At 35.7% G+C, this 27604-nt stretch overlaps 1 protein-coding gene across 2 annotated transcripts; it reads right to left on the minus strand.

Moving 5' to 3' along the window:
- Positions 1-1490: 1490 nt before the first annotated feature.
- On the minus strand, positions 1491-17776 carry LOC137949894 (protein BLISTER-like). 2 transcript variants are annotated; one of them, XR_011111906.1, is made up of 14 exons: positions 17292-17776; positions 15811-16516; positions 15127-15722; positions 14697-14816; positions 14458-14523; positions 6769-6879; positions 6581-6657; positions 6046-6113; positions 5744-5857; positions 4482-4735; positions 4228-4296; positions 2380-2535; positions 1671-2016; positions 1491-1551 (listed from the first exon to the last, which is right to left on the minus strand). XR_011111906.1 is itself a non-coding variant. In XM_068796137.1 (13 exons), the coding sequence occupies exons 1-13, from the start codon at positions 17367-17369 to the stop codon at positions 1936-1938; spliced, it is 2496 nt and encodes an 831-aa protein (XP_068652238.1). In that variant the 5' UTR covers positions 17370-17776; the 3' UTR covers positions 1605-1935. The 2 variants fall into 2 exon arrangements, 1 of the variants encoding a protein (XP_068652238.1); XM_068796137.1 differs by lacking the exon at positions 1491-1551 and having other exon boundaries at positions 1605-2016.
- Positions 17777-27604: the final 9828 nt, after the last annotated feature.

Consider the following 27604-nt stretch of genomic DNA (forward strand, 5'->3'; position numbering starts at 1 on the left):
CTCCTTTGCAACTAGACGGGCCTTGAGGCAAGCTATAGAACCATATGGATTGTGCTTAATAGTAAAAACCCATTTACAGCCACAAGTTTCTTGCCAGGAGGAAGTGGAACCAAGGCCCAAGTCAGATTCTCATATAATGCATTTATTTCCTCTTCCATTGCCACCTTCCATCCTGAATGCCTTAGAGCCTCCTGATACGAGATAAATATAAAAGAGATAGATGCAAGAAATTGATAACAAGAAGGAAACAAACAATGGTAAAAACAAAATTAGATATAGGATGAGAAGTAGAAAGCCTAGTACAAGTCTTCGGTTTCTTTCAAAGAGTTATGGGCCTAGTATCAAATGGTGGACCAAATACAAGAGAGAAAGATGGACTTACCTCGGAAGGATCCATAAACTCAACTCCACAAATGCGGTAACGATCGATGCTTTAGGGAGGCTAAGTAGAGAGATCCGCATCAAGGAGCACAACAGGCTTCAAAACAGTCGAACTAGATGAAAGACCCGAAGGAGCATCCTTTGAAGAATAAATGGATGTATCTTCAAAAAATGTAACATCCTTGGAAACGGTTAACTTCCGAAGAGAATGTTTATAACAAACATATCCTTTTTGGGTACGAAAGTAACTTAAAAAAAATACACTTCATCGGGTCCAACTTACTTTTTTATTTTTTGGAGGGGGGGGGGGGGGGGGGGGGGGGGGGGGGCTACTTATGAAAAGGTCATCATCTAGAAATAACAACAAAAATGGGGACTTATGACCAAGTAAAGAAGATGGTAGCCTATTAATAAAGAAATAGGTTATAAAAATCGGATTAGGCTAGTAAAAATAGGACGCATTCATGGAGTGATGTAGGTCACGGGCTACATCGAGGAGATGTTGATTTTTTCTTTCATGCTACTTGAGCTTGAAAATTATAACATTTTTGTGGTGACATTTGTACCCAAGACCACTCCAATAAATTAAACATTAGGCTTATAGTGAAACGCTGGATTCAGTATTGGATTTAGTTTCGAGGTGTAAGGTAACATAGAACCCCAAATTCGAGACGTATAAGAAAGTTGTAACATTTTTTTAGTATCAATTTAATGAACTTGGTGACATACACTAAGGCCCCATTAGTGTTCCTATCAGTGTATATATCCATATCCAAGAAGTTTAATTTAAAATCTTATTATTGTCCTTCAAGAAAATGATAAAAGAATTATATTTTGTATATCATAATATTATAAAAAAAAAAATTTTGCACAAAATAAACAATTCCTTAAAATATTTAATATATAGATGTTCTTAAATATATAATACTAATAACATTATTATTTAATAATTAAAATAATAAAATATTTTATTTTATTTTATTTTTCTGGGTCTATTTGGAACCCCATGGAAATAAAAAAATTAAAATAAAATAAAAATTTGACCATTATTATTCTTAAAGATAGTTAGTGAAAAAGAGAATGTGATCATTAAGGGGATCCAAACAGACCTTCTATGTTGGAGATTCTGTCATTCGACCTCCTCAATTGTGTTCAAGAACTTCAAATACACTGAATGAACACGATGGGGTGATAAGAACCGTCAGCAGAGACAATATGGGGATTGTGGTGTCAAAACAGATTCAATGGTTGTATTAATAAATAAAAAAATGTCTCAATATTACTCTTACCTCATTGGCTTTTTCCTTTGCATCCTCGCAAAATACTCGAACAGCTTCAGACAACAAAAGACAAAATACTCTGTTTCCAACTGGCTGTTGTCTGTTAGCGTTAAAGAATAACATATCTGAAATGCCTCACTTTCTTCTACTCATCTAGGGGAAAGAATTGTGTACTTAATGGCTGATAATATACAGGTGGTATAGCCTTCACTCCAAAAAAAAGGCATCATCAAATGGCTTAAACTTTTCGCCAAAGCAATGTCCTGATGCTTAATCACAGAAGCTTGCTAGTGCGGCGTTTTGATGATCCACCAGGGAAGAGTTTCATAATCCATCCCAGCACCCTCTCCACCACCTGTTTGGAGAAAAACCCAAAAGACAAATGGAAAGATGAGTAGGGAAGAAAAATAGGTAACTAAGGTTTAATCTTACCCATGGATCTAACATTGATTTAAAATTAATGCCTAAAAGTAAACGAAAGAGCAAGTCAAACAATACAAATTAATAGCAGTTTTTTAACTGTTATAGTAGACAATGGAATCATTGGAACCAAGGTAACTGCACCTTGCCTTGCAGTCAACTCTTTTCCACATCATAGTACAAGAACAGAATTAGACTTAATATAGGAAAAAGAATTTAACGCATAGACCAAGCAAAAAAATCAAGTTATTAGATGCAATTCAGTTAACATTTTGACTACCCAAGATCAGAATAGCACCTCATCCCCTTCATCTGTGTAGATAGTATTGTCTTGCACACTTTGAGAATCTGCTGCTTTTATTTGGATGTTTTCATTAGACATGCGCTGTGCAGTCAAAAGTTCTAATCTCTGAGTCTGGCCTTCCAGTTTATGAGACAGCTCCTTATTCAAGTCCTTAACAATCAAAAGCAACCAAAATAAAAATCTGAGAACCAAGAGGCAACGATGATACACATGCCATGACAAATACACTTAATCATGATACGGACTCTGCACAAACAGATCATTACTTAGTAATTTCCTATTCTATAAACTCCAATAATGACCGTTATATAGATGATTGCAACATCTCCAAGGCATAATGACTAAACTCCGTCAGAGCCTTGGATCAATTAAGTTTGGGCAGGCTACATGAGTCCTAACAATTCTAACGATCAACATCTACTAAATGCAAAATCTACACCAGAATTTCTGATGTTTAGAAGAACCAAATGAAGAAAGGTAGTTTAGCTCTCTAGCGTAATAGTGACATTACATCATAGTGCAATATTGAGAAACTTTCTCTAACAATATGATTAACACACAACAGAATAAGTGTCATATAAAACCAGTAAACTTCAAGTCACCAATAGAAACTAGCTCTTGCCTTCACGATGATCAAAGCCCCAGTTTCTAAATAAAAAGACTCAATAGATTCAATAGAAACTGACACTTGCCTTCATGATAATCAAAGCCCCAGTTTTAAATAACAAGACTCAATAGACTAAATAGAAACTAACTCTTGCCTTCATGATGATCAAAAGTCCTAGGTGGTTGGAAGGTGATATATGTCAGAATCACTAGATTGGATAGTTCATATGATGTGAACGCAGTGAGACTCCCAAGAAGATACACGTATTAGTAGTTTATCAAAATTTAAAGCATTTGAAGGGAGCACCTGGTGAGAGATTGTACAACAAAGCTCATAGGCATCTTGGGATTTGGGTCTTTTCTGACACTGACTATTGTGGGTACTAAGCTGGATAGAAGATCTACTAGTGGGTATAGCACATCTGTTGGGGAAAATCTAGTTACTTGGAAGAGTAAAAAGCAGATAGTCATTGCTAAATCAACTATACAGGTTGATTAAAGGGTTATTGCCCACCCTGCAAGTGAGTTAACATGAATGAAGTCTATCATGGTGGAGTTCAGATTTGATGTAAACAACCCGATGCTTATGGCTGTGCAACCAAGCAGTCATCTTTATTTCCAACAACCCTGTCTTCCATGAAAAAAGCAAGCTCATAGAAGTAGACTGTCACTTATTCAAGATGCAGCAATTAGTTGCAACAGACTGACACATACATATAGATCTATAGATCAGCTTAGAGACTTCTTCACCATGGCTTTTGGGAAAATGAAATTGATATCTTTTTGTACCAAGATGGAGTTGAGGGGAAGGTGTTGGAAATGTGGCTTGAATGGCATTACAGTTATTTTACCTACAGTCATTTCTGGTATTTCTAATCATTATGTATCTAATTTATCCATGTGTATATACAACAACTTTTCGTGTGACCTAGACAATAATTATCTCTTAAGTAGCATAAAAGAGAGTATAGGGATTGCACTGTCCCCTAATCAAAGATTTTGATCTTCTGCCACAGCACTCATCTCTCCTACTCTCTTCTCCTTTGTTCTCTCTGTGATACTCTCCCTCCCATCTTATAGTCATGCTACTTCACAAAGCTAAAAAGGATAACCAAATGAGTTGCATGCTTAAAGATAGAAGTACTTACATCACCCAATGAGTTGAGATACTCTTTTAAGGTTCTCAAAATAAGATAAAAAGAAAACGAAGAAAGAAAGTATATTTTAGATAGTTACCTTGAGCTTAGAGTTGTCTGACGACTCTGCTGCTAAGGCCTGTAACAGCTGTTCCTTCTCCAATGCTAACTGCAAGCATGTTTCATTTACTGATAGTGATTTGGTACTCAACTAACACAAACTTAACATAGCAGAATTGCTAACTAGTAAGCAATGATGCTGGAGGATAAGATACATAATCTTTTCTGTTTTCTTAATAAAGTAGGCAAGTTATGTCTAATTAAGAAGCAACACATACAGCATATGACCATTACCTCTGAAATCAAAGAGTTAATGTTGTTAATAGTTCTCTGCTGATCAGATGGAATCACTGTGGATGTCTCCAGAAGATGATCGTCCCTGGTTCCTGATGGCAAATTTATACCGGTTGTGCCACTTGAGAGAGCCACAGCAGATCCAGTTTCATTTGCATTGCTGAATGAAGTTTCATTGGCGTTGCTGAACGATGTGTTTGCTTTATCAGTCCCAACATCATACCGATTTGAAATTTCTTCAGTAGCCAGAGATGCTTCAGACATAGCAGAAACAGAGGAACATATCAGGATTTCAACAGAACGATAATACTGATTTTGATAGATAGAAACCTGGCTGCTGCACATATTCAATCCATCGAGGCAAAGATGTGCTAGATATGGTGTATACATACAACATTAATTAGAATAGTAAAGGATTGCTAGCTCATCCATCCGAATAGCGATCTATTTTAAATTTCATAAAGAAATGCTAAAAACAAAGGGTCTTCTGCTAGTTATTTTATAATTTTGTACAGTCTTCTACAAATATTTTGTCTGTAAACAGTGCACAGTAGCGCACAGACCCAGTGAGCATCAGCAGGTGAAAAGAATATTAGATATAAGCAGGACCCAAGAGCTGGAACTATATGCTTGTTCTTTTTGTGATGGAATGTGTCCTTTTTTTTTTTAATAGCATATGTCCATGGCTCTTAACAAAGATGTAAATAAAACGTGTGTTGAAATATATGTATCAAAGGTATTTGAGCCATTTTACATGTGTATTTCCCCTCTAGGCTTAGAATGCTATCTAGTTGTGGTGAACAATTGGTTAAGATTTCAGGTTCATATGCTATGTATTCTAGGAGATACAATTGTTTTTAGGCTAGAGGGGAATTTATGACATTGTACAAGCTTTCACTTAAGTACACTATTTAATAAGAGAAATGTCAATTTTCTGACCTCATGAAATGTGCCACACTCTGCAGCACTTCAGGAATTCCTTTTCTCTCTTCTCCTCACTTTCTTCTCTATTCTCTCAATTTCTCTTTTTTTTTTTTACAATGTGCATAATGGATATACATTGATCAGACTAGAAAGAGCCTTAGAGCTAATAAACTACTACATAATAGGTCTGATAGAATTGGTATGAGGTAAGCCTTTTCATTGTTGCACCCTGAATGCAATGGTATAGCAATCAGTCAAATTCAATGTTTGATGGTTTATTGGATCTAGAAAGAGCTTATGGTGCTCACTACTTAGCTGCTAAGATAAATCTTTCATACCTAAGCCCTCGGTAGAGGTTGATACGTTTTTGGTAATGGCAGGAGCCCTGCCAGTTTCGATAACTATTCCATTAGCAGATGCTTTACGTAGCTTAGACTGCAACAGCTTTTTCTCTGTGGAAAGTCAGAAAAATATCAACCATCAAGGTTTACAGCAGTCGAAATCCATAAAATCTTACATGATTTTTTTTTTTATAAAAGTGGTAATATACTAAAAAGAAGAAGAAAATAACAAACTCAAATCTTACATGATGTTCCACGCTGGAATCTGGAAAAGAAAAGCTTAATTGGAAATATTTTACCTTCTTTCAAAGCCTCAATTGTGGACTGCAAATCATGACGATCTTTCTCTAGACTGGACACTTTCCGTCTATGTTGATGCAGAAAGCAAGAATATTAGTTACTGATTTGAAGTATTTGGCATACAGAAGTGAAGCTCATCAAGTGAATCTAGTGTTGTGTTGCATACCAATTCTTTGGTATCCCACAAAATCTCAATATATTTCTTTTTTGAAAATACAGCAAGAAATTTATAAAGCAATGCCCAAATGCAGAAATCTCAAGTGTTTACTAACGTAAAAGATGTATTTTATTCCACCAATAGTGACACTAGGTTTTTACTTTTTTCTGTGTTATTATGTTGCTAGGAGATTTCAAAAATTTCCGTCTAAAACTACACTGCATTTATTTTCTCGTGTATTTTTTTTAAATATACTTTCTCGTAAGTTGATAGCAAGAAATGCACATTCTGTCAGATGACAGTAGTGAAGTCTCGAGTAGTAAATGAAAATCTTTTCAGGAGACCTCCGAATAATAGAAGCAAAACAAGGAATATACTTGTAAGAAATAATTTCAGCAGTAGAATTTTCCAAATTCCGTTCCAGCTTTAGCTCATTTGACCTCATTCTGAGTGCCTACAAAAGACAGCCCAATACATGTTGGTATAGGCAAAACTACCATGGAACTAGCCATTAAAAATAATGATAACACAGAGAACAATAAAAAAAAAAAATTGCAATAACAACCTTCTCCTCCAAACCAATGACTTCAGAGGCCAGTATCTTTGCCCTTTCATCAGCTGCACTACATTCAAGTTGCGCATTGGCATACTCCAAGCGCACAGCCTCAAGAGTTGCCTGTTACAAAAATTAACAACATTAGCAATAAACTGCAAACTTTGTGAAAATTTGCAGGGTAGAAGTGTTACAGAGGTTAGGGTTTAGAGACTCCTCTCCCCTATTATAACTTGAATGATATTCACAATTACACGCATGTCTTAATATCCTTTTTTTTTTAGAAAGGAATGATTTTATTAAAGCAAAAACAGAGACAAAAGCCTCAGGGAGCAAGCCCTTTACAACAAGGGATCGGAGGAAAGCTCCTTGCTTAGCACTCATGTCTTAATTCCCATAAACCCTAGGAATATAGTTTCTACTGAAAAATTATTTTCTATAAAATAAAGTAAGCAGAACAAACTTTTTTTATAACAATGAGAGAGAGGATTCATTATGAAGAAATCTCCTGAGGGAGAAGGCAGCTAGCACTTGCGTAAGTATAATATAAGTATAATAAGGTTAAAAGCAGGCATTCATGTCCACTAACAGCTGCCCTTGTCTCATCCTTACTGGAACTATTCCAGTGCCTGAGAAGATCGAGAACTCTAGTTGCAAAGTTCGTTCTCAATTAGTCATGTGCGGAGGGAGAAAACAGTGCAACTGACCCAGACCAAGTCTCATCCCCTACTCCAAGGAGCTTCACACTCTGAGAGTTCCTTCTACTTGACCACCTTATTTGTATTTTAAATACCAGCCCTGTAAAGAAATTATCTTCCAGATTCAGATTAGGTCTTGTGCCTATAAACAATGACTGGTCAGTGTAAATTGACCTATCGTTCCAATTAGTATTTCTGTTTTAGACTTGTTTTCCCCCTTGCTCTTGGAAAAAGGTCAACGTTTTTATCTTTCACAGTTGAAAGTCAATGTGTTTGTGATGCCACTTGAGTACACACAGCTAAAAGACACAAATCGAAAGCATAAAAAAAAAAACTAAATGGGTAAGGAGTTGTTGACGATGAGGTATTGTGAGGGACTCTTTCCCTAGCCAGAGTATCTGTCAGATAGCTGCCAAACTGTGGAATATGCTGCCTAGAGATAGATAGACCAGTCCATATATACTCAATTTTATAAAAATACATCAAAAACTCCCTAGGGAGACAGACTCGCCCTCAACAATAACAGAGGTGGTGAATCTGTCCACGAGTTGAAAGCCCTAGAAGAGGCTCTCAACTCCACAACCACAGCATCAAACCAGCCACAAGGGGCAAAGTAAACGAGAAGAACATTACCAACAGAGTCTCTGACCATTCCTCCTCCACCGGTCGGGATTGGGTGCCCTATGAGATGCCATCAAAGTTTAGTTTGATGAACCCGTCTGGAGTGAGCACCCAAGTGACAAGGGGAGGAATGCAGTGTCAATATGATTAATGGCAATTCTTCAGTTCCTGCAAATGAGAGAGCTAGGGATTTGTGAGGTGTCACGGTACCTGCTTGCCTAAAAGAGGACATAATGCATAGCTACTTCAAAAGTTGTTGCCCACAGATTTTGTTTTTTGAAACGTTGCCCACAGATTTTTGCCTATCATGAAATGTTCTTCTATTCTCTTTCCATATGCTCAAAATAATGGCTACAAGGGACAATATCCAAAAACATTTTCCAAATTTGCCCCAAGGGAGAAACACTAACTGCACAAGAAAAGCTTGGATGGAATCTAAGAGGCAAAGCTGAAGGTCAAACTCGAGGGTGAAGGCGCTCCAAACTGTCTCAAGAAGGGACAATGGAGGAAACGATAGATTACAGTTACAAAATCTCCATCACATAGCTTGCAAGTTTGGTCTTAGCAATGTTTCCCCTTATACGCAATTGATCCACTGGTAAGATTTTGTCCCTTGCAGCACCCTTAATGAAATGTTGGAGTTTGGTGGAGCTAGAATTTTCCAAGAGATGGCAAATGGAAGACTTTTGCTTGCGGTCATAGCCATTAATGTGCATGTTGATGAGGGATGATCAATTAATTTCAATTAAGCGTACCTGATGAGGGAGTAACCGGTTAGACTTTGATAGAGTTGAAGAAGAAGAAGAAGAAGAAGAAGAATTGTGAAGAGAAAAAAGAAGGGCCCGAGAGGAAGAAGAGAATGAGGAGAAGAAGTAAACAGGAATTTTTTCATTCATCAATAATAATCTCCAATCTCAATTACAACTTATTACAAACAAAATTCAAAATTCAAACAAAGAGATAAAGTCTATCTCGTAAAATAAGGGTAAATAAAATTAAAAATTAAAAAAATAATTCGTAAAAATAAATAATCACCCAACCATAGTGTAATGGGTCCCGGTGGGGCCCGATGCCACCGAGTGCACACTCGTGTGATCAGTGGCATAATGATGTCCCCACCAATTCTACCGGGGTGGACAAATCTCGACCCTTTTTAAGTATAATTCCTGATGGCTTTGATGATACTCAAATAAATTGGGTCCAACTACTGCAATGTCTCACAGGAAATCCAAGTGTTGTCTAAATCTGGTCGCTCTGCCCAACATACTAAGAAACATTGAACTTCACCGCTCCTGATAAAAACGACTTGTACACTTAAAATAGCATCAATGTGGTCTTTTAGTGCCGGTCGGAGGGGAAGAGGAACAAGGTTCAAAGGGACTTCCGAGGAAGAAATAGGCATTGTATTGGTTGATGTGGTAGAGTCAAAAGGTATAATACAAAAAGGATCATCAGCAATGGATGAATGACTCCTATATGCCACCAAATCCTTAATGTTAAAAGTGGAGCTAATTCCTAAATAGGGTAGCAAATCAACAACATAAGCATTAGACCTTACCCTTTTCAACACCTTAAATGGTCTGGCACTACAAGCTTACACCTTTTGAAAGAGGCCATTTGAAAACCACTTTGGTCAAATCCAAACCATGACCTTGTCACCCACATTAAATTGTTTTCCACGTTTACGCATATTAGTATGAAGTTTGCACTAGGCATTACTTGCTTGAATACGTTGAGTAACTTCAACATGCAATTCTTGGACTCTACGAGTAAATGAGGTGAGCTCAGAAACCCTAGCATGGGGAGACATAGGTATGAGATCTAGAGGTTTCCAAGGCTAATACCCATGGCCAACTTGAAATGGACTCATACCAATCGACCAATTCACCAAATTGTTGTATGCAAATGGAGCAGTTGGAAGAATTAAGTCTCAAGTTCAGTGGTGATAACCAACAAGGCATCGAAGTAGGTTCCTTAAGCTCAGGTTAACAACTTTGATCTGAAAAACAGTCTGTAGGTGCTAGGCAATAGAAAATTTTAATCATGTATCTACCAAGTGCCACAGAGTTTTCTAACAATAGCTGATAAAGCAAACATCCCTATCAGAAACTATGGTCTGAGGAAGACCATATAGCTTCACAATCTCATCAAAGAAAAGTCAATCAATTTTGGATGCATTGGAAGTTTTGGTGCAGGGGATAAAATGATCCATTTTAGAAAAACGGTCCACTACAGCAAAGATACTGGCGTGTTTCCGAAGGTAAAGAAGAGCTTGAGAATTGCAATTGGACACAATGTGTCCAAATCCTTGACATTTGTGACACTGAATCCTAGAATTGAATTTTGTCATTTCCTTCCTGGTTCCCGATTTAGGGAGGTCCAAATTGTGATTCTTGTTAATTTCATTTTTGCGAACCTAACCTTCCTATCCTCAGATAATTCATATAAGTCGAAAAATCAGTCTATCTCACGAACCCACTTGGAAAATATCCGTGAGTTCAAATGACCATCAATGTAGGGACTTTGACCTTTATGCGTTTCAACATTTTGTCTTCAGGCTCCTCATGGTGCGGGATGTAGGATGTGTGATTCCTAGAAAGAAGGAATATGTGAGGGCGAGTACAAGTAAAATTCCTCATCTTCAATATCATATCCCCTAGGAGACCTAGCTTCTACAGGACTTTTCTCTTTCAAGGACTGAATTTCTAAGGCAGTAAGCTGATCATTCAGCCACTACTATGTGTTATCTTTGTTGTCTACAACAGAAAATGAAGCAATGCCAGACATGATGCAGCCACTATGCAAATGCATGTACTATTGAATTCTAGCAAGAAAAACCCAAAGAAACTTGATGCACATTAGGTCAATTTCTTAGTGGTTCATTTTGTGGCGTAAACACCACTAAGGTAAAGAAAGAGTTAATATGCAATGACACAAATCATACCAAAGGGCCAAGCTCAAAAATTAACACTAAGGATTGATTGCACACATGTACCATAGTCAATCGAATAAATGATTTTTTTTTCGAAATTGACATGGGTCTCAAGGTCAAACTTGGCTTTCAAGTAGGTTTAACAAGGAAAGAAACTAGCTACCAGCACAAAAATAAATATGGAATGCAATTTATGACAACTAATGTAATACCAAAAGAGGTTTAGAACAACATAACCTCATACAACAGTTTGGAGCTGACTGAGTTAACATACATAAGGTAGACGAGCTGGAGCTGAAACAAACGAGTAAGCGATCTACAAGAACCAACGTTTTTTTTTTCTTTTTTTTTTTTTTGTTTCACACTTCCATGTTCGCACATGCACGGAGTGTTAAAGAGCATCAAGGGCTTTACTTGCCACTAACACTTACGTCACCTAAGCATTAGTTCTACACGGGCGACAAGAGGGATTATGGCACAACGTTGGCGAGGAGCAATGGGAAGGGTCGTTGCAAATGGCCGGCAAGGGCTGACAGTAGCAACAAAGGTGATGGCTAACGGTGGTGATGGCTGAAACATGGATTTTAGCGACGACGTGTTGGTGTATGCAACAGAACTATTCGGAGATGGCAGAAATGGCTCCACTCCGATGAGAGGCTACAGTGGACGTTCAGTGAAATGGGTCCAACAACGACCAACAGCGGCTGAGGCCAGGACGATGGTTGGTGACGGCTCGAAGACGGATTTCCAACAGATCCCCCCTCGGAAACAGTGACAAAGAGAGTAGGGAAGGGGAAAAACTAGTCGACAATGGTTGGTGACGGCTCGGAAGGGGGGTTTCCGACAGATCCCCTTTTGGAAACAGTGACAAAGAGACTAGGGAAGGGGAAAAACTAGTCGGCGATGGCAAATGCTCAGTCAGCATTGGCAACTGCTCAGTCAACGGCTCGACAAGAGGTCGGCAATGGAATAGAATAGGGCGACAACGACATGTCAAGGTGAGATTGACAGTGCAGTGTTTTGGGCTGTCGATGTAAAAGATTGCTCGTTGAAGGGATCTTCAGCTCTAATGCCAATCTAATGAGGGACGATTAATTAATTTCAATTCAGTGTACCTAATGGGGAAGTAATCAGCCAGAATTTGATAGAGTTGAAGAACAACAACAACAACAACAAAGAGGAAGAAGGGAATGAGGAGAAGAAGTAAATAGGATCTTCTTCATTCATCAATAATAATCTCCAATCCCGATTACAACTTATTACTAACAAAATTCAAAATTCAAACAAATAGATAAAATCTATCTTGTAAAATCAGGGGAAAATAAAATAGAAAAAATTCATAAAAATGAATAATCACCCAACCACAGTATGGTGAGTCCTATGAGGCCCGATGCTTCCGAGTGTATACTCGTGTGATTGGTGGCATATTGGTGTCCCCACCACGTGTATTGTGAGGCAACTGACTTGCCAAATGCCCTATGCTTTTTTATCATGATATCCTCCTCTGAGCTTCTAATGTATGTGCATTGGAGGAGTGATCGAATTTGATTCAAGAAGCTCATGGTTCCTTACCACTCTTCTAAGGTTCAAATCCCATGTCTGGGATCCCCTAGCTCCACTGATTGAGACTTAAACCAATATACTATTGTCTCTGACAATTCTGAAGATTCTCAGGTATGTATCAACGAAGACAATTCTCTCTCATCCAATTGTCAAGCCAAAAGGAGGTACTCACGCCTTCTGACATGGATAAAGAACTCCCCTTCCACAGAATGCCTCAATCTACATACATGTTTCCAAAGGCTTGACGTCTGGGCAAAAGAGCAAGGAGCAGGCAACCAAGGACAATCCACATGTCGGTATTGTCTCACTACAATCTTTGTCCACAAGATATCTTTATTGTTTCCAAAGTTCCAAAGGCATTTTGCTTGAAGGCCTCCATTATGGATTTAATGATTTTCACTCCCAATTCACCAACACTCTTGGGTTTACAAACCTCAACCTATTTGACAAGGTGATACTTGAATTTTGTGGATGTGCCTTTCCAAATGAACCTACACTCAATGGCTTCAAGCCTATCTGCCACAGCAACCGGGTAAGGTAGGAAGATAAGAGAAGTAGTTGGCAAACCAACCAAAGTTGAGTTTATGAGCATTGCTCTCCCAGCCATAGAGAGAATGTTGCTATGCCAAATTGCAAGGCACCTCTCAAATCTCTCAATGATTGGGCTCCAAAGATCCTTGGTGTGTCTTCCAATAAAAATGGGAAGTCCCAAGTATAAGGCAGGGAGAGTGCCAGCATTACACCCAAGGAATTATGGCAGCCCCAATTCACCAAAAAGAAAAACCTGGGGGCAACAGGGGGCAGCAGTAGCTTCAGACAGCTCAAAAAGGCAAAATAGCCAAGGCGCACTAGAGGCGTGCGGGCACGCAGCAGGCGCGCACATAGGGGCACCTTTTTCCTCTTACTTATTTCTCTTCTTTTTCCTCCATTTTCTTTCTCTTTTATCTTTCTTTTTTTCTTTTCTTTTTGCCTTTTAGTATTCTTTTTCTGTTCTCTTTCCAGAACTTGGTTCCCCTATAGGTGAATCATGTGGATGGCTGACTGGCTCGCCAATGGCAGGTTCAGTCTAAGCGGAGGCCAGTGGCCAAAGTTCAGTAGAGAAGGATCAGTCACGTAAAGCCCAGGCAAGGAAAAGTAACCCGTTGACACACTCAATTCCCAGTTCTCTAATTGAATAAATTTCAACCTATTTACACCACTACGTAGGAACAGAAAAAGGGTATATGTTCCCAGTCTCTTCCATGTTACTGCTTGTCCAAGGAACGGGCATACTATTTCATTCATCAATTCTCGGCAGCAAGTCTTCTCCTGGACTTTTAAAAGGGTTTCACTCTATCTGACCTAAAGGACTTGCTTTGAACCTCAATTTACTCAAGACAATGAGCTAAGCCTGATGTTTCTGACTCTTGAAACATTTTCAGTATTTGAGTAAATATTGCAGAGCAGTTTAAAGCTTAACCATGTTTGACTACTTTCATTCTAAAGATCCACATAAGACTAGCTCTTCCATCTCTCACTTCAAGTTACAAAAAAGAAAAGTGAAACATCTGAACGAAAAGACCAAGTCATTGATTCCATATATTAGCAAGCAGAAAATAAGGTAATCAACTGACAGATGGTATGAACGATTAGTTTATAATTCAGATGTGATAATTACTTACAAAATCCTTTTAAAACAAGGATCTTATTATAGTTTAAAATAGGAGAACACAACTGAAATACCAAGCTATAAGTTTAACAATAGACATAGGAGTCAACTCTTTAAACCCAGCTACAGTCACACTTTTGCTGGCTAGCAGCACTAGAAAACAACAAAATAGGATGCATCATTGACCAAACACACTACATAAAGTCAAACATGAAGCTTACATAAAAGAAATAACTCACCAGCTGATCTTTGATTTCATCCTGTAACTGGTCCATGTCAGATTTTAGTTGGTTCACAACCATTCCCTGGCAGAAAGCAGAGGTTAACACAAAACAAAGAATTCTATCACAGGAAATTCCATACCAGCTCAACCTCTGATTCACTGAAAACATTTAGGAAATTTTTGGAAATAACTGCGATTAGAAAATAAAGTGGCAGTTTTACATAGTTCTGTGCCTGCTCACGCAGACAGAACTACCTGTTGGTTGAAGCTATCAGCAAGAGATGAATTCTCAGCAGCTAACGACTCTGCTAGAGCTCGTGATGCCTCAAGAGCTCTCTGCAAAGAGAACTTTTCTTGTGTCAAATCTTCAATATGCTGCAAAAAAAAACGATGCCACAATAAGCAACATTAATATGAAAAGAAGTTTAATGTCACACAGAAGAGAATCATGTTCCTATCAGACGAGTAATTCAAAGGCATTGAAATCCTACTCAGGAATGATCACATCATCAAAAGGCATCAAAAGGAATCCTATGATAATATTTCAAGCAGCAAGGAAGAACACAATCATATTAGCTGTAATTTCAATAAGCCTGAACTTCTGACTAAAACTAGATATTTTTGTCCAGAACAAAAAAAAATCAATTTGCAAAACAAATGCTTAGAAGAAATACAATATCTATACCTGTTCTAAAGAAGCAAAATCTTCATCCTTGTTGGCAGCAGGAAACTGCTGCTTCATGAGAAAGTAATCATCCCTGGAAGAAACAGAAGCACTGGAAGAAGGCATGTTTGTGCATGATAGATCTGAAATTGTGGAGTTAACAACATTCTTTTGACTCTCAGGCACCATAGCTGATTGCTGCAAGCCTGATGAAGGAAGAAGCTCTGCACTGTGTACTTTTGAATTTCCGAGAGGGGAATGCAATTCAATTTTTTCAGACTCATTAAATGAGAAATCTGGCACAGATGAAGCTCTAGCCACATTACGAGAAACCATAAAAGATGGAAGAGATCGTCCAATTATGGTGTCAGACATATATGATGGAATATGAACAGATGAGGCTTTGGAGTTTATAAAAGAAGCAGATGAGGAATTTCCAGACATCCGCCATGGTGCACTTTCCACTGTGTGATCAAATGTGCTACTGAGCTTCTTCTCTCCCATTTCAGAAAACCAAACATTTCTAGAATTTATGCTTCCTCCAATAGAGGTCTCATCTCTAGGAGCACGTACTGTTTGGGTCAATTCTGTGGGCGTAGAATACGATTGGGACAAATCTGCATAAATGCTTGAGAAAAATGAGTTCAAATAGCGTTAAATAAATGGGTAACCAGTAAACATTCAAAAACACTAATAAGATTATACCCTCGGAATTGCTTGACAGGGCTGACCTAGTCAAGGCACTTGGAAACACCGGTATACTTTGCTGAAGACCACTAGATGACCTCTCAGATGAGCTGCTGGTAAAAAGGGAACTAGAAGGGTTAGGAAACTCTAAAGAAGAGTCCCTTGCAGAATTCCCATTTCCTTCCAGCCGACTTTTGCGTGAGGGTAAAAAACTTGACTGACGAATGTTTTCAACATTATTTGGAGAGCTATAAATAGGATCAACCTCCTGTTCTAGTTCAACCATGTGTTTGAGCTTACTTTCAGATCCAGTAAAACCAAGATGAGGATTCCTCTCTTCCCTCCAGTTTTCATTATAAGTGTAGTCTGATGTAGGAGAGCCTGGACCATTAGATAATTTAACCTGCAGATGCTTGGTATGTTGGTCAATAGAGCCATTAGAAGATGTAACAGGAGCCCTAGCATCCATATCATTTAACGGATAGAGCTCATGGCTCTGCAATGACTTAACTGCTTTACTGTCATAGGTCACGACAGAAGCAGCAGGTGCGCGACTGCTCATAACATCTCCTTGAGATGAAGCTCCATCAAATGCAAGAACTTTCTCTATTTCACTTTCTTGTGATAACTTATCCTTTTGGTCAACATCAGCTAATTGCAACTGCCCCACAGATGGAACTTTTTTTGCTCGTCCTTCAGCCTTTTTTTTACGAAACTCCTCCAGCTGATTAGCAAACAAATCAAGATTTAAGGAAACCAAGAAACCCAGTTGCATAGCAACAACAAGTAATTAACTAATAACCAGATTAGCTGCACAAATGTGATTAATAGAGTATTCTGTTAACAATAGAAAACTTTAGACATCAGTTTCAAAAGGCTAGGTGAAACAGTAAAATCTATAGACACCATAAAATAGTAGTTTTAGCGTTTTACATATTGTCACAAGTAAAATTCATTCCATGCAGGATCACGCCACTGTGACCCGACAGGATTAATCCAAGAGGAGATGTACGACTGATCGGATGTCCTAGTACCAGACAAACAAAACGACTCATCTGTATTCAGGATAAAAATCAAACGATTTAAAGCCTTTACTCTAGAAGGATTCTCATTTTTCCATAAGCACCAAGATCATGAATTCTAACGCATGCACGATGAAAATCAAGGGAACAACAAGTGCACTGGAAACTAAAACTTAAAACGACGAGATCCAAGTTTGAATTTCCTGACACAGATTCAATTGAAGGGATCGTGGTGAAACTTCTTCTCTTATTCTCGAAAAACGAAAAAGTTTTCTGCCAAAGTATAGAACCACGAATACCACAATTGTCAACCACCAAGAACTTTTCCCCAAGTCATGATCAATAACAGAGAGAACCAATGAAAATCAATTGGATAAGTCAGACATGCTCAAAAGAGGGAAAGCTTTGAATATGGCATCCCTGATCTTAATTGAACACATAATGGTGGCAAACTTAAAAAATCACGACTAAACATACCCGACGCTTTCCAGCTTCCAAATGCCCCTGCTTCCGCGACGACGAACTCGAACTGGGCAGGACCTGAGCAGAAGCCATCGGTCATAAACTCTTAACCTATGAGACGTCAATTTGCCCCTTGATGACCGAATTTCCACAATATACTATGGAAACCCTATCAGAGAAGCTCACAGGTACAAGGTCGCCTCTCATGCCTTTGGCTGACAATCCATGGACGAACGGGTACCAAATTTTTCAAAAAGAACAACAGATCAATGACGAACGTGAAATCCTTATCAAACACCGAATGCGGAAGCAAGGTGGCATTCCTTTCAAACAATGGAAAAGAATGGCGAACAGAATAACCTTCGAGGATCAGAGAAGATCTCGGCAGCCGCGGCGAAGGTTTTCGTGCAGATCTGTCTCAGATGGCTCGCCCAGCCGCCTGCTCCTACTGGTTTTTCCTGTTTGGATTTTTATTTTCACATCGGTGGAAAACAGAAATATTTGTGTTACAAGCAGGATTGCACCGCGAGAAGGTAACGCAAGTATTTGAATCCCTGGCAAACTAAGTTTTTTCAGGAATCGAATTTTAAATTTGGGAAATTTTTTCGCACGTCATCAGTCACTGCAATTTCAAATTGAATTATAAAAGTAATAGTGCAAGTGAATTACTTTTTTGTATTATTCTGATTAATGAAAAATATTTTTTTATATCAGTATATAGAGAAAAATAAAGAAGAAAATATAAAAATATATTAATAAAATATTCTAAAATTTTAATTTTATAAGATAATTTTTATTTAATTTTTTATGAATAAGTTAAGATAGATTTTAACTTGTCTAAATTAATAAATAATTAAAAATTTTAAATTAATTTTATTTATTTATCTAAATATATAAAAATAAAATACTTAAACAAAATTTACTTTTATAATATCCAAATGCTTAATATAATTTTTATTTTTTAATATTTAAATTTTCACTCTTAAAATATTAATTAAATATAATATTAAAAATCATGAATTTGGATTAAAAAAAGGGTATTTTATTATATAATTAATTTTATAGATTTAATTTTATAATATAGTTTTATTTAACTAGAAAAGATATATTTTAATATGTTCTAAATTAATAAATAATTTAAAATAAATAACTATTATTTATTTAATTAAATATATCAAATAAATTGATTAAATGAATCCTTACTTTTATAATATCCAAATGTTAATCAAATTGTTACTTTTAAAATATCTAAATTCTCACTCTTAAAATAGTCATTAAATATAATATTAAAATAAATAATTTATATAAAAAGGGTATTTTATTATATAAAATTACTTTAATAGATTTAGATTTTATTTTAGATAGCTTTATTTTACTATAGTAAAATAAATTTTATCTTTTTTAAAATTAATAAATAATTTTACAAAAAAATAATTATTTTTTTATTTTTTTATATATAATATATACTTAATTTTAATATCTAAATTCTCACTCTTAAATTAGAAATCAAATATAATATTAAAATCATGAATTTCTATAAATAAAAAATAGGATATTTTATTATATAAAATTATTCTAATATATTTAATTTTTATGTTCTAAATAAATTTCAACTTTTTTAAATTAAGAAATAATTTCAAATTAAAATAATTTTTTAATTTTAATTAAATATAAAAAATAGAATACTTAAACAAATGTTGAATTTTATTATATCTAAATGTTAAAGTGACAGGGCATAATGAGTAGAACAAGACTGAGAGAGCGAGTGAAAGTGAATTTACTAGTCTTATGGAGGGATTTCACTTTCACACATATTTCTTAAGAATAGGTGAAAGTAAATTATCTTATTATATACAAATGCAAGAGTGACTAGGCAGAATGAGTAGAACAAGAATGAAAGAGGAGTGAAAGTGAGTTCACTTGACTTAGGGAGTGATTTCACTTTCACTCATATTTCTTAAGAATGAATGAAAGTGAATTACCTAGATAATTCAAATTCACTCGCCACTTACATTGCACACTAACAGGTTTTGGTTATTTTCACTAGTGAAAGTATTTTCACTTTCACTTTCAGAGTGCACTAATAGGGCCTATATGTAAAAAAAGTCATATATAGTTCGAATAATTTAAAAACTATAACTTGGATGAGTTAGATTATTAACTCAACTAAGTCTCATATATAATGACTCGTTAACATAATTAATACATGACCATGTTAGTCTCGAGACCTTCATTAAAACTAAGTTTGATTATAACAAATAATAAGCTACTAATAATATGCATTAAGTTTGTGTACAAAAAACTTCAAAGGAAATTTTTGACAATATAATTGTTCCACCGAATAAGGACCATCTGAATGGCTTTTTAGAAAAGGGTAATACCTCAAGTAAGAGAGCACATTATTCGAATAGCCTAACAACAACCATTCAACAAAATAAGAGAACGAAAACTCTTTGGAGACAACCATCGAGGGCACAATCCGGTCTGCATTGAAAAACGCTTAGAAGTGTAGTCTCAAAACTTACTGTAAGAAAGGAACTTGTGTGGTTTGAGTATTGAAGCCTTTGACAAAGAAAAACAAGGACTTGAGTGGTTCTAATCTCTAAAAATCAGAAGAAAAAAAAACACTTGAAAAGAATGTATTAGTGCAATGTTTGCTAAACTCAACAAGTTGATTTCTCCACTAAGAAAGTTTCAAAAACCACCTTCAAACCTTAAGTTAGGGGCTTAACACCAAAAAAGGGAGACAACAACCAAGGAACTCAATTCCAAGGCCTGGAATTGGGCATTCATGGAGGTTTTCATGGTTGGATAATGCATGGGAAGAAAATACTACACAACATCAATGCACAAAAAAACATTTTCTTTGATGTAGAATTATGGAACTTATCTCACTAGAGGATGATGCCAACATAATCAATTTTTTGGAGCAAAAATAATTATGGTTCTTCACTTTTGTAAGATCTTCCCATGGAGCAAAAGAAATTATTTGAGCAATAAAAACTCCAGGTCCTAAAACACATGCTTTGATATCATGTTAAATTATAGGTCTTAATTCATAATGACTTTGGTTCAGGAAGAAGGAATGAGTGGAAGAAGAGGAAGAGAAGAAGAAGGAGAGTAGCTCGACTAAAGCGAAACCAAAAGAAAAGAAGCCTCCGTAGTTTCAAATTAGAGTGAGTTCCTCCCTCTTTGTTTGTAAATTCCTACATAATAATAAATCTGCCCTTAAGCATATTAAGAGAAAAAAAACTAATAAGAAAATACCTAAGTAAAAATTATTACACTATAATCTTTAATACCACATAAGTGGGTATTCGCTTGAAAGCAAGCAAAACTAGACCATAACAACATTGACGAGAGACAAGAAGAAGAGGAAGATAAGAAAGAAAAGGAATAGGAAGATAAAGATGGAGAAGAGGAGTACAAAGAAAAGGAAGATGGCGATGAAGAAGAAGAGAATCAATTGGAGGAGGATGAATAAAATGATAACCTATTTCAAATGTAAACATGTCTAACAATATTGTTTATGATATTTTGGTTTTTTATTTATTACAATGTTTTGATAATTTGTATTGTGTTTCATATAATATTGCATATCTAATAATTTTTTTAATTGTCTAGTTCACCAACATGCCTCCTAGAGCACCGCGTCGTTCTCCATCACAGTACTAAGAGCCACCACTTTTGGAGACACAACCCCTTACGTCCCGATAAGAGGTGTCATCTATCCACATGGGTGAGAATACCCTTATGACCACCAATATTTTGAGGACTCACACAAAGAAGAGAATCAAGAAGTTGAAGGAGTATCATGATTCAAATTTCACAATTCGTATACTATGATATAGGTAATTTAGTTTCGTTTTTTGTGTAACAATTAGTCCTAGGAGTAAAATCGATATGTTATATTTTGCACTATTTGTGCAAGAAAATTTTGGTGTGGATCATTGTGGAGACACAGATGTTAGATATGTCTATAGGGAGACTTGAGGCCACAAATTACAAAATTACCATAACAAGATGCACAAATGGTTCCAACATTTTGAGGATCCATAGAAGGTGATGTTGAACCACTATCCATAGGAGGACACGTAGAGGTTTTTAGTGGAGGATTGGGAATGAATTTTCCAAGAGACCTTCATGGATGAGAGTTTTCCAGGGAGTTTTTTTTATTATAATGACAATTTTATGTGAATGTTGATAATGGTACTTTTCTTAAATGTAAAGGATTCCATAGAAAAACTCTATAAATGCGAAGAAGCAAACAATTCGGCATTCCAGCTAGTTCAAGTCATTTCTGCAAGTGCACCATGAGATGCTATGTATTATATTTTTTACACTTAATCCTTCATAACAATTGATGTTAACAAAAACTTAATCAATTTAATAATTAAAAATTTAGTATTTTAGATGTACATCCTTCAAGAGATACAAAAATCAAGGTCTACGCAAAAGAATCAGCACAAGAATCTCAAGACCTCACGCTTAAAAAATGTATAAAGACTTCTTGAAGAAGCAACCACAATATAAGAAATGAAGAATTGAAGATTAGAGTTCAAGTAGATTAAAAAATTTCGAAGACTCTATACTTGTAAAGAGAGCAGCCCCAACTCTTCAAAATTGAGTCAAACTCCACATTCTTTCAAATTGTGTATCAAAGTTGGAGGCTTGGACAATTCAAGGGAGAAGGTTGTCTCTCCAAGAATCAAAGGGTGTAAGCTTTCCATTATTTTCTTGATAGCTTCATCTAGAACCTTTGAATCTAGATAAAAAAAGGCTCGTTAGAGCTTAAATCTAGCCAAATCTCTGGGAGATATCTTTTAATTGTGAATTTGAGCATACACGTAGCTAAAAAAAGAGCCAAAATCTCCTTTATGTAAAATTTCAGCTAATAGAGCTAATATTAATAGAATTTCTCAAGCACGAGTTCTTGGAAGATGAATACCAATAGGAGAATATCGATAACATATTATTTGGTACTATTTATGGTGGGTGCTTAATTTTTAATTATTTACATTATTTTTTTACTTGCGCGGACTTAAAATTTTAATTGTAATTAACTCAATTCACCCCCTCTTCAGAAGCCACCTCAGCCAACGCTCATCATACCCTAGTAAAGTTTCTAGGAGAATTACTTTGGTCAGGTGAGCCTTATGGTCACTAATAGTAATGCCCCATTCTTTGTGTATGTAGTCAAAGATGTTGTTACTTGAATGTCTTCAATATGAGAATACAACCTAATGTACTTCTGCACAACCCAAGTAGTTAACATCTGATATGTTATACAAATGGCTTCTCCCTTGCATATGTGTGGGTACCAAAAAACATTGTAATAACAACTTTATCTCTTACTTTTGACATATGAATTGACCAATCACAACTTCTATCCACACATACAACTGCATAAGTCGAGTCTAGACTGACAGTGGTCTGGTATATGAAACTATCTAATTGATTCATCTTCCAGGACTTCCAAAAATTCATTATGATGCTAAAAGACCATGTCTAATTGTAACTAAGGTGATCTCTATGACTGTTGTACTCAAATATCCTTGCCCCACCTGAACCCCACTACTTCTTCAGTGACATTTTCAACTTCAAACATAATGAGAGGCCCAAGGTTTGTTTCATTGTCACTTTGCTACTGCCATCAGGTTGAATGATAAATTTTCTCTTAGTAATCCTCATCAAACTTGGCATTAAACTCATCATTGAGATTGAGGTTTTGATTGTCACCTAAACTAAGTTGGAGATTCAAGCCATCTGCACTAGTATTCATGGGTGGATATGCTTGCTTAGAGTCCAAATGCAAATCAATGGCTTCTTCATAAATCATATAATGAAGAAGCTAACTTGATCGCATGTCATCTACCCCGCACTTGAAGTAATATGATACAAAATATAAATAAAAAATAAATACTACTTTTAGTTAAATACGATGAATAATTGTCAATCTATAAACCCTGTTATTGCTGTATCATCACCAATTGCAGGCACATAAAAGTTAGTTCGTAAAACATCATCTAGTTCATGATATGTGGGTGCAATTGTTATATTTCTTGGACAATCACTACTAATAGGCTCAATGTCAACATTTACGGGCTTATAACTATCACTAGCAACTCCCTCAACCATGCTACAGATATAACCATATCACAATTTAATAAACTACCTATATATGAATACTCATATACGTGGGCATAGTACTACAAGGTTCACAAATACCTTACTAGTCCATTTGTTCTTGGTGGCACCAATGGTTTCTTTTCTTTACTTCATAGAATCATGGAACTTTGGACATACACCATGCAACAAGATGGAAGGCTTCTTGCATGTCCATGTCATCAAGTATGGCGATGGGATTGTCACTTGGGTTGTTATATGTGCATCGATAATATATAGCTATGTCAACCCTTCAAATGTGATTATCCTGTCAATAAATATGAGCCTACATGTGCCCCCTTCTTACCGATTACCTTTTAGTGTAAAATCCCCATCATAAAACTATGAAACAATATTCTTTCATACGACATTACATGTCAACTATAAAATAAATTATATATGTTAGTGGCACATGAGCTTTGGTTTTGGTTTCCTACAAATAGCCAAGTTACGAATATATGATGCACTATGATATCAAATATAAAGTAATTGTATTAATAAAAAATAACATAATATGTTATCACTGGTAACATACTATATTGTCAACTACCCACCACAACACTATATCGTGAACATGTTTCACTTCAATCAACTATGTCCCAAGGCTAGAAAATAGTGTGTTATAAATGCACTTAACATTGAAAATTACAGTATTTTGTTGGTGGACAAATGACAACAAACATGTATAGATTGACAATAATACTATGTTTATAGATTCACAGTAAGTATGTTAAGTATTAGATATGTAATATGTTCTAATAAAGTCGATTACTATGTTACAAACTGCATTAACACTAGGTTAGTGCTCATCAACTATGCATTAAATTTCCCAACTCTATAACCAAACCCTAAGGAAGTAGATGTATGACATAATAAGCTTGCCTTTTACTATTTCGAAAAAAAGTGGATCTAATAACATACATAAAATCAAACAATACTAAAACTGAAAAAAAAAAAAAAAACTACCCACACGAATGAGAAGGTATGATGTGTTGGAATGGGCATGTCTTTAATATGCAAGTTGCGCCTTCGCTAAGAGGTCGATCTTTTGGCACAATGGTTAGTAACATGGTATCAGAGTAGGTTGGTCTCGAGTTCGAGTCCCGCTCCCCCCGTTTGTTCCGTCCCCGCATAGGTGGGACTTTCTTTTTGGCTGTCCTGGTATAGGAGGGATTGTGCATGTGTATTTGTACACGGGTGTTCCCCATGCGGGAGAGTATTGGAATGGGTTTGTCTTTAATATGCTAAGTTGTGCCTTCGCCAAGAGGTCGATCTTTTGGTGCAATGGTTAGTAACATGATGTTTTTCAATAAAACAAAATTGAAGAACAAAGTGGAGAAAAGGAGCAGGGAAAGCTACATGAATGACAAATGGGACAAAAATAGAGGACATACAATGTGAGGCAACAATATGATACTTGTTTGCCTTCTCCTTCAACGCAACAACCAAAAACATGGGGTACATAATAGAAAAAAATTCAAGTTAAAACTTTAAGTAAGGCATGTAAAAAAATAATGTAATATTGAAATTTCAATGTAAAGTAGACATTCACACACCATAGGAGACAAAAGAAGTTTTTTTTTAGATTGAATTGACTAGATTCTAGCTCTAACAAGGCCTTTCTAACTAGATTGAATAGGTTCTAGATGAACCTTTCTCAAATAAAAATGAAATAAAGTAAAACTTACACCGAAAACTTGAAGAGTACCTTCTCCTCAAGAGTTCGAAGTTTCCACAATGTACAGTGTTTGGGAGATGATATGCAAGGAATAGGTGGAGGAAAGAAGATTGGAAATGCAATTGGGTATCACTCTTTCACTCAAAAAGCACTTTTGAAAAGTATTGCAAGATTGAGAGTAAAGGCTTCAAGGTTTTACCAATAAATTCTCATTAACTTCTCTATATGTAGTTTGGTAGGGTATTTATAGCTTCCCCAAACCAAACTAGCCATTGTTAACCCGTTTGCAAGAATCAGAATAGTTGATTGAACTAGTGCCAGTTTAACTAAATTGATTTTCAAAGCATGATAATGATTAATTCTAAGTGCTCTAACATGTCCTAAAAAGATGTATATGATGTTTCTAAACATGTTTATATGCAATGTATGTCCTAAAGCTCCATGTACACCATTGTACTCTAAAGAAATGAGTTAGGATAGATCTGTTACATTTGTGAATGAGTTTTGACATGTATCATTAACACTTAAACTCTAGTCTTCTCGTTGTCTTCTTCTTGAAACTCTAGTCTTCTCGTTGTCATCTTCTTCATGGGTGCTTCTTCATGATATATTCTTCAATGGTGCTTGAAGTCCATAATTGGCTCTAGTTTGGGTGGGCAACCTGATAAATAGATATCCAAAGGAATCAACTTATTGACTCCCCAAATGGTACTATAAGAATTAGTACTAAACATCTTCCCTATAATGGTATAAGCTCTCATAGCAATGACATTTTGGTCTAGGCATTTGGTCATATAATCTCATTAAAGAAGGAACCATTTTCATTGTTATGCTTGATCATTTTGAAGTTTTAGACCTTGATCGCATTGTCACTTGCAGCTAAAGTATTTTAAATACTTTACTTTGCAAGTTGTCAATCATATTAAGTTTTTTTATCATTAAAATCAATAAGGGAGTCAACCTAAGGTCAACAAATGTTTGGATTGACATGTTGGGTTCATTTAGTTTTACAAATTTTGGAGGGTTCAGGAGAGGCTAAACTAAACAAAAGGGCATTTTGGTCCTAACACCTGCACTTCATAATTTCGATGATACAATTGGAAGAATAATAATATTTTTATTATGGTATCAATTTATTGTATAATTTTCCTCTAACTTTCCCACACATTCCTCGTGCATTAAGATTTTTGAGGCACAAATTTTGAATTGGAAAGTTACTGATTATCAACTAAATAATGCCAAAATTGTGATTATTTCACCAAAGATGGTAAAATGACGATGTGTCAACTTTGGGACAAAATACCCTTGGTTTCAGTTTGACATTATTATTCTGATTCAATTCTTCTTTTTCTAACCCAACTATTCGATAGTATAATGACAATGCATAACATAGTATTCCACTCTAGAGTAACATAATTATTCTTTATTACTTAACATAGCAGTATTATATATTTATACATAGTATTATATATTTATACATGGTATCATTGCCAAAGGATGAAAATTTATTCTTTTGAATCTATAATGAGCATAAAGTGGCTTAGTATGGATACTTTGGTGTTTGCATGGGTAACCTACAATTTCATAGCCAATGCCACAATATCCAACTAGAATGGGAGAAGTAAATGTCGTTCTCAATATTTGAACATTATTATAGTTTCCCTATTTGTGCTAGATTATGTTCTTGATACCCTTTAAGATAGTGTGAAACTATAATTTATTGTACTATTGTGAACCACAACTATTTGATAACATAGAGTTTTGTGCATAACATAGGATAACTATTGCTTAACAGAGTAGTATTGTATATTTATGTATAGTGTCATTACCAAAGAATAAAAAATATTCTTTTGATTCCAACAATGCATGCTTGACTTTTTCTCAATTGATTGCATGTATTATTTTTCTAAGTTTTTTTCAATAGATGTGTGCGTGAATTTTTCTATACAAAACTCCTGAAAAACTACTAAACATAAGGTGATGCTCTTGACACTCAATAATATTGATAAAAAATTAAGAAAATTAGTAAAATACATTATTTAATATTTTGACCAAATAGTCCTCATTGTATGAGTCTCAAATGAATAGAGCGCAATTGTTGAAGTAAATAAGCCAAAATTCACAACACATTGATAATCAATTATGAGTGGAAAAGTGGCCTATTATATTGTCGGTGAAATTAAAAAATATGATGGGTACCAATTGATTTATGAAATAAAGACCTAAAAGATGATGATCTCCAACGTAATAGAATTTTGTTAGATTAGATGAGTTTGGGCTAAATAGTCTCCAATGTTAAAAAAAAAAAAAAACTACTCATTATGGCTTGATGGTTACATTTGGTCATTCAATAAACTTGATCCAAATCAAGTCCAAAACTTGAAAAAAAACATGTATTGACTCCTACTTTTGAAAGTTGAGCATGGTGGTAGGTGAGTTACACATTTTGGAGACCTACAAAATCTAGATCTTAGATTGACGTTTT

Source organism: Aristolochia californica, unplaced genomic scaffold (genome assembly GCF_029961685.1).
Source record: "Aristolochia californica isolate CCGP_79_NKW_82.1479 unplaced genomic scaffold, dmAriCali1.0.hap1 SCAF_14, whole genome shotgun sequence".
In the NCBI taxonomy this organism is placed as follows: domain Eukaryota; kingdom Viridiplantae; phylum Streptophyta; class Magnoliopsida; order Piperales; family Aristolochiaceae; genus Aristolochia; species Aristolochia californica.

Coding starts and splice junctions, on each gene's coding strand:
- LOC137949894 (XM_068796137.1), bottom strand. CDS start 17,369: ATGGCTTCTGCTCAGGTCCTGCCCAGTTCGAGTTCGTCGTCGCGGAAG. Junction 5,858..6,045: donor AATTGAGGCTTTGAAAGAAG/GTAAAATATTTC, acceptor GACTTTCCACAG/AGAAAAAGCTGTTGCAGTCT. Junction 2,536..4,227: donor CAGACAACTCTAAGCTCAAG/GTAACTATCTAA, acceptor TTGATTGTTAAG/GACTTGAATAAGGAGCTGTC.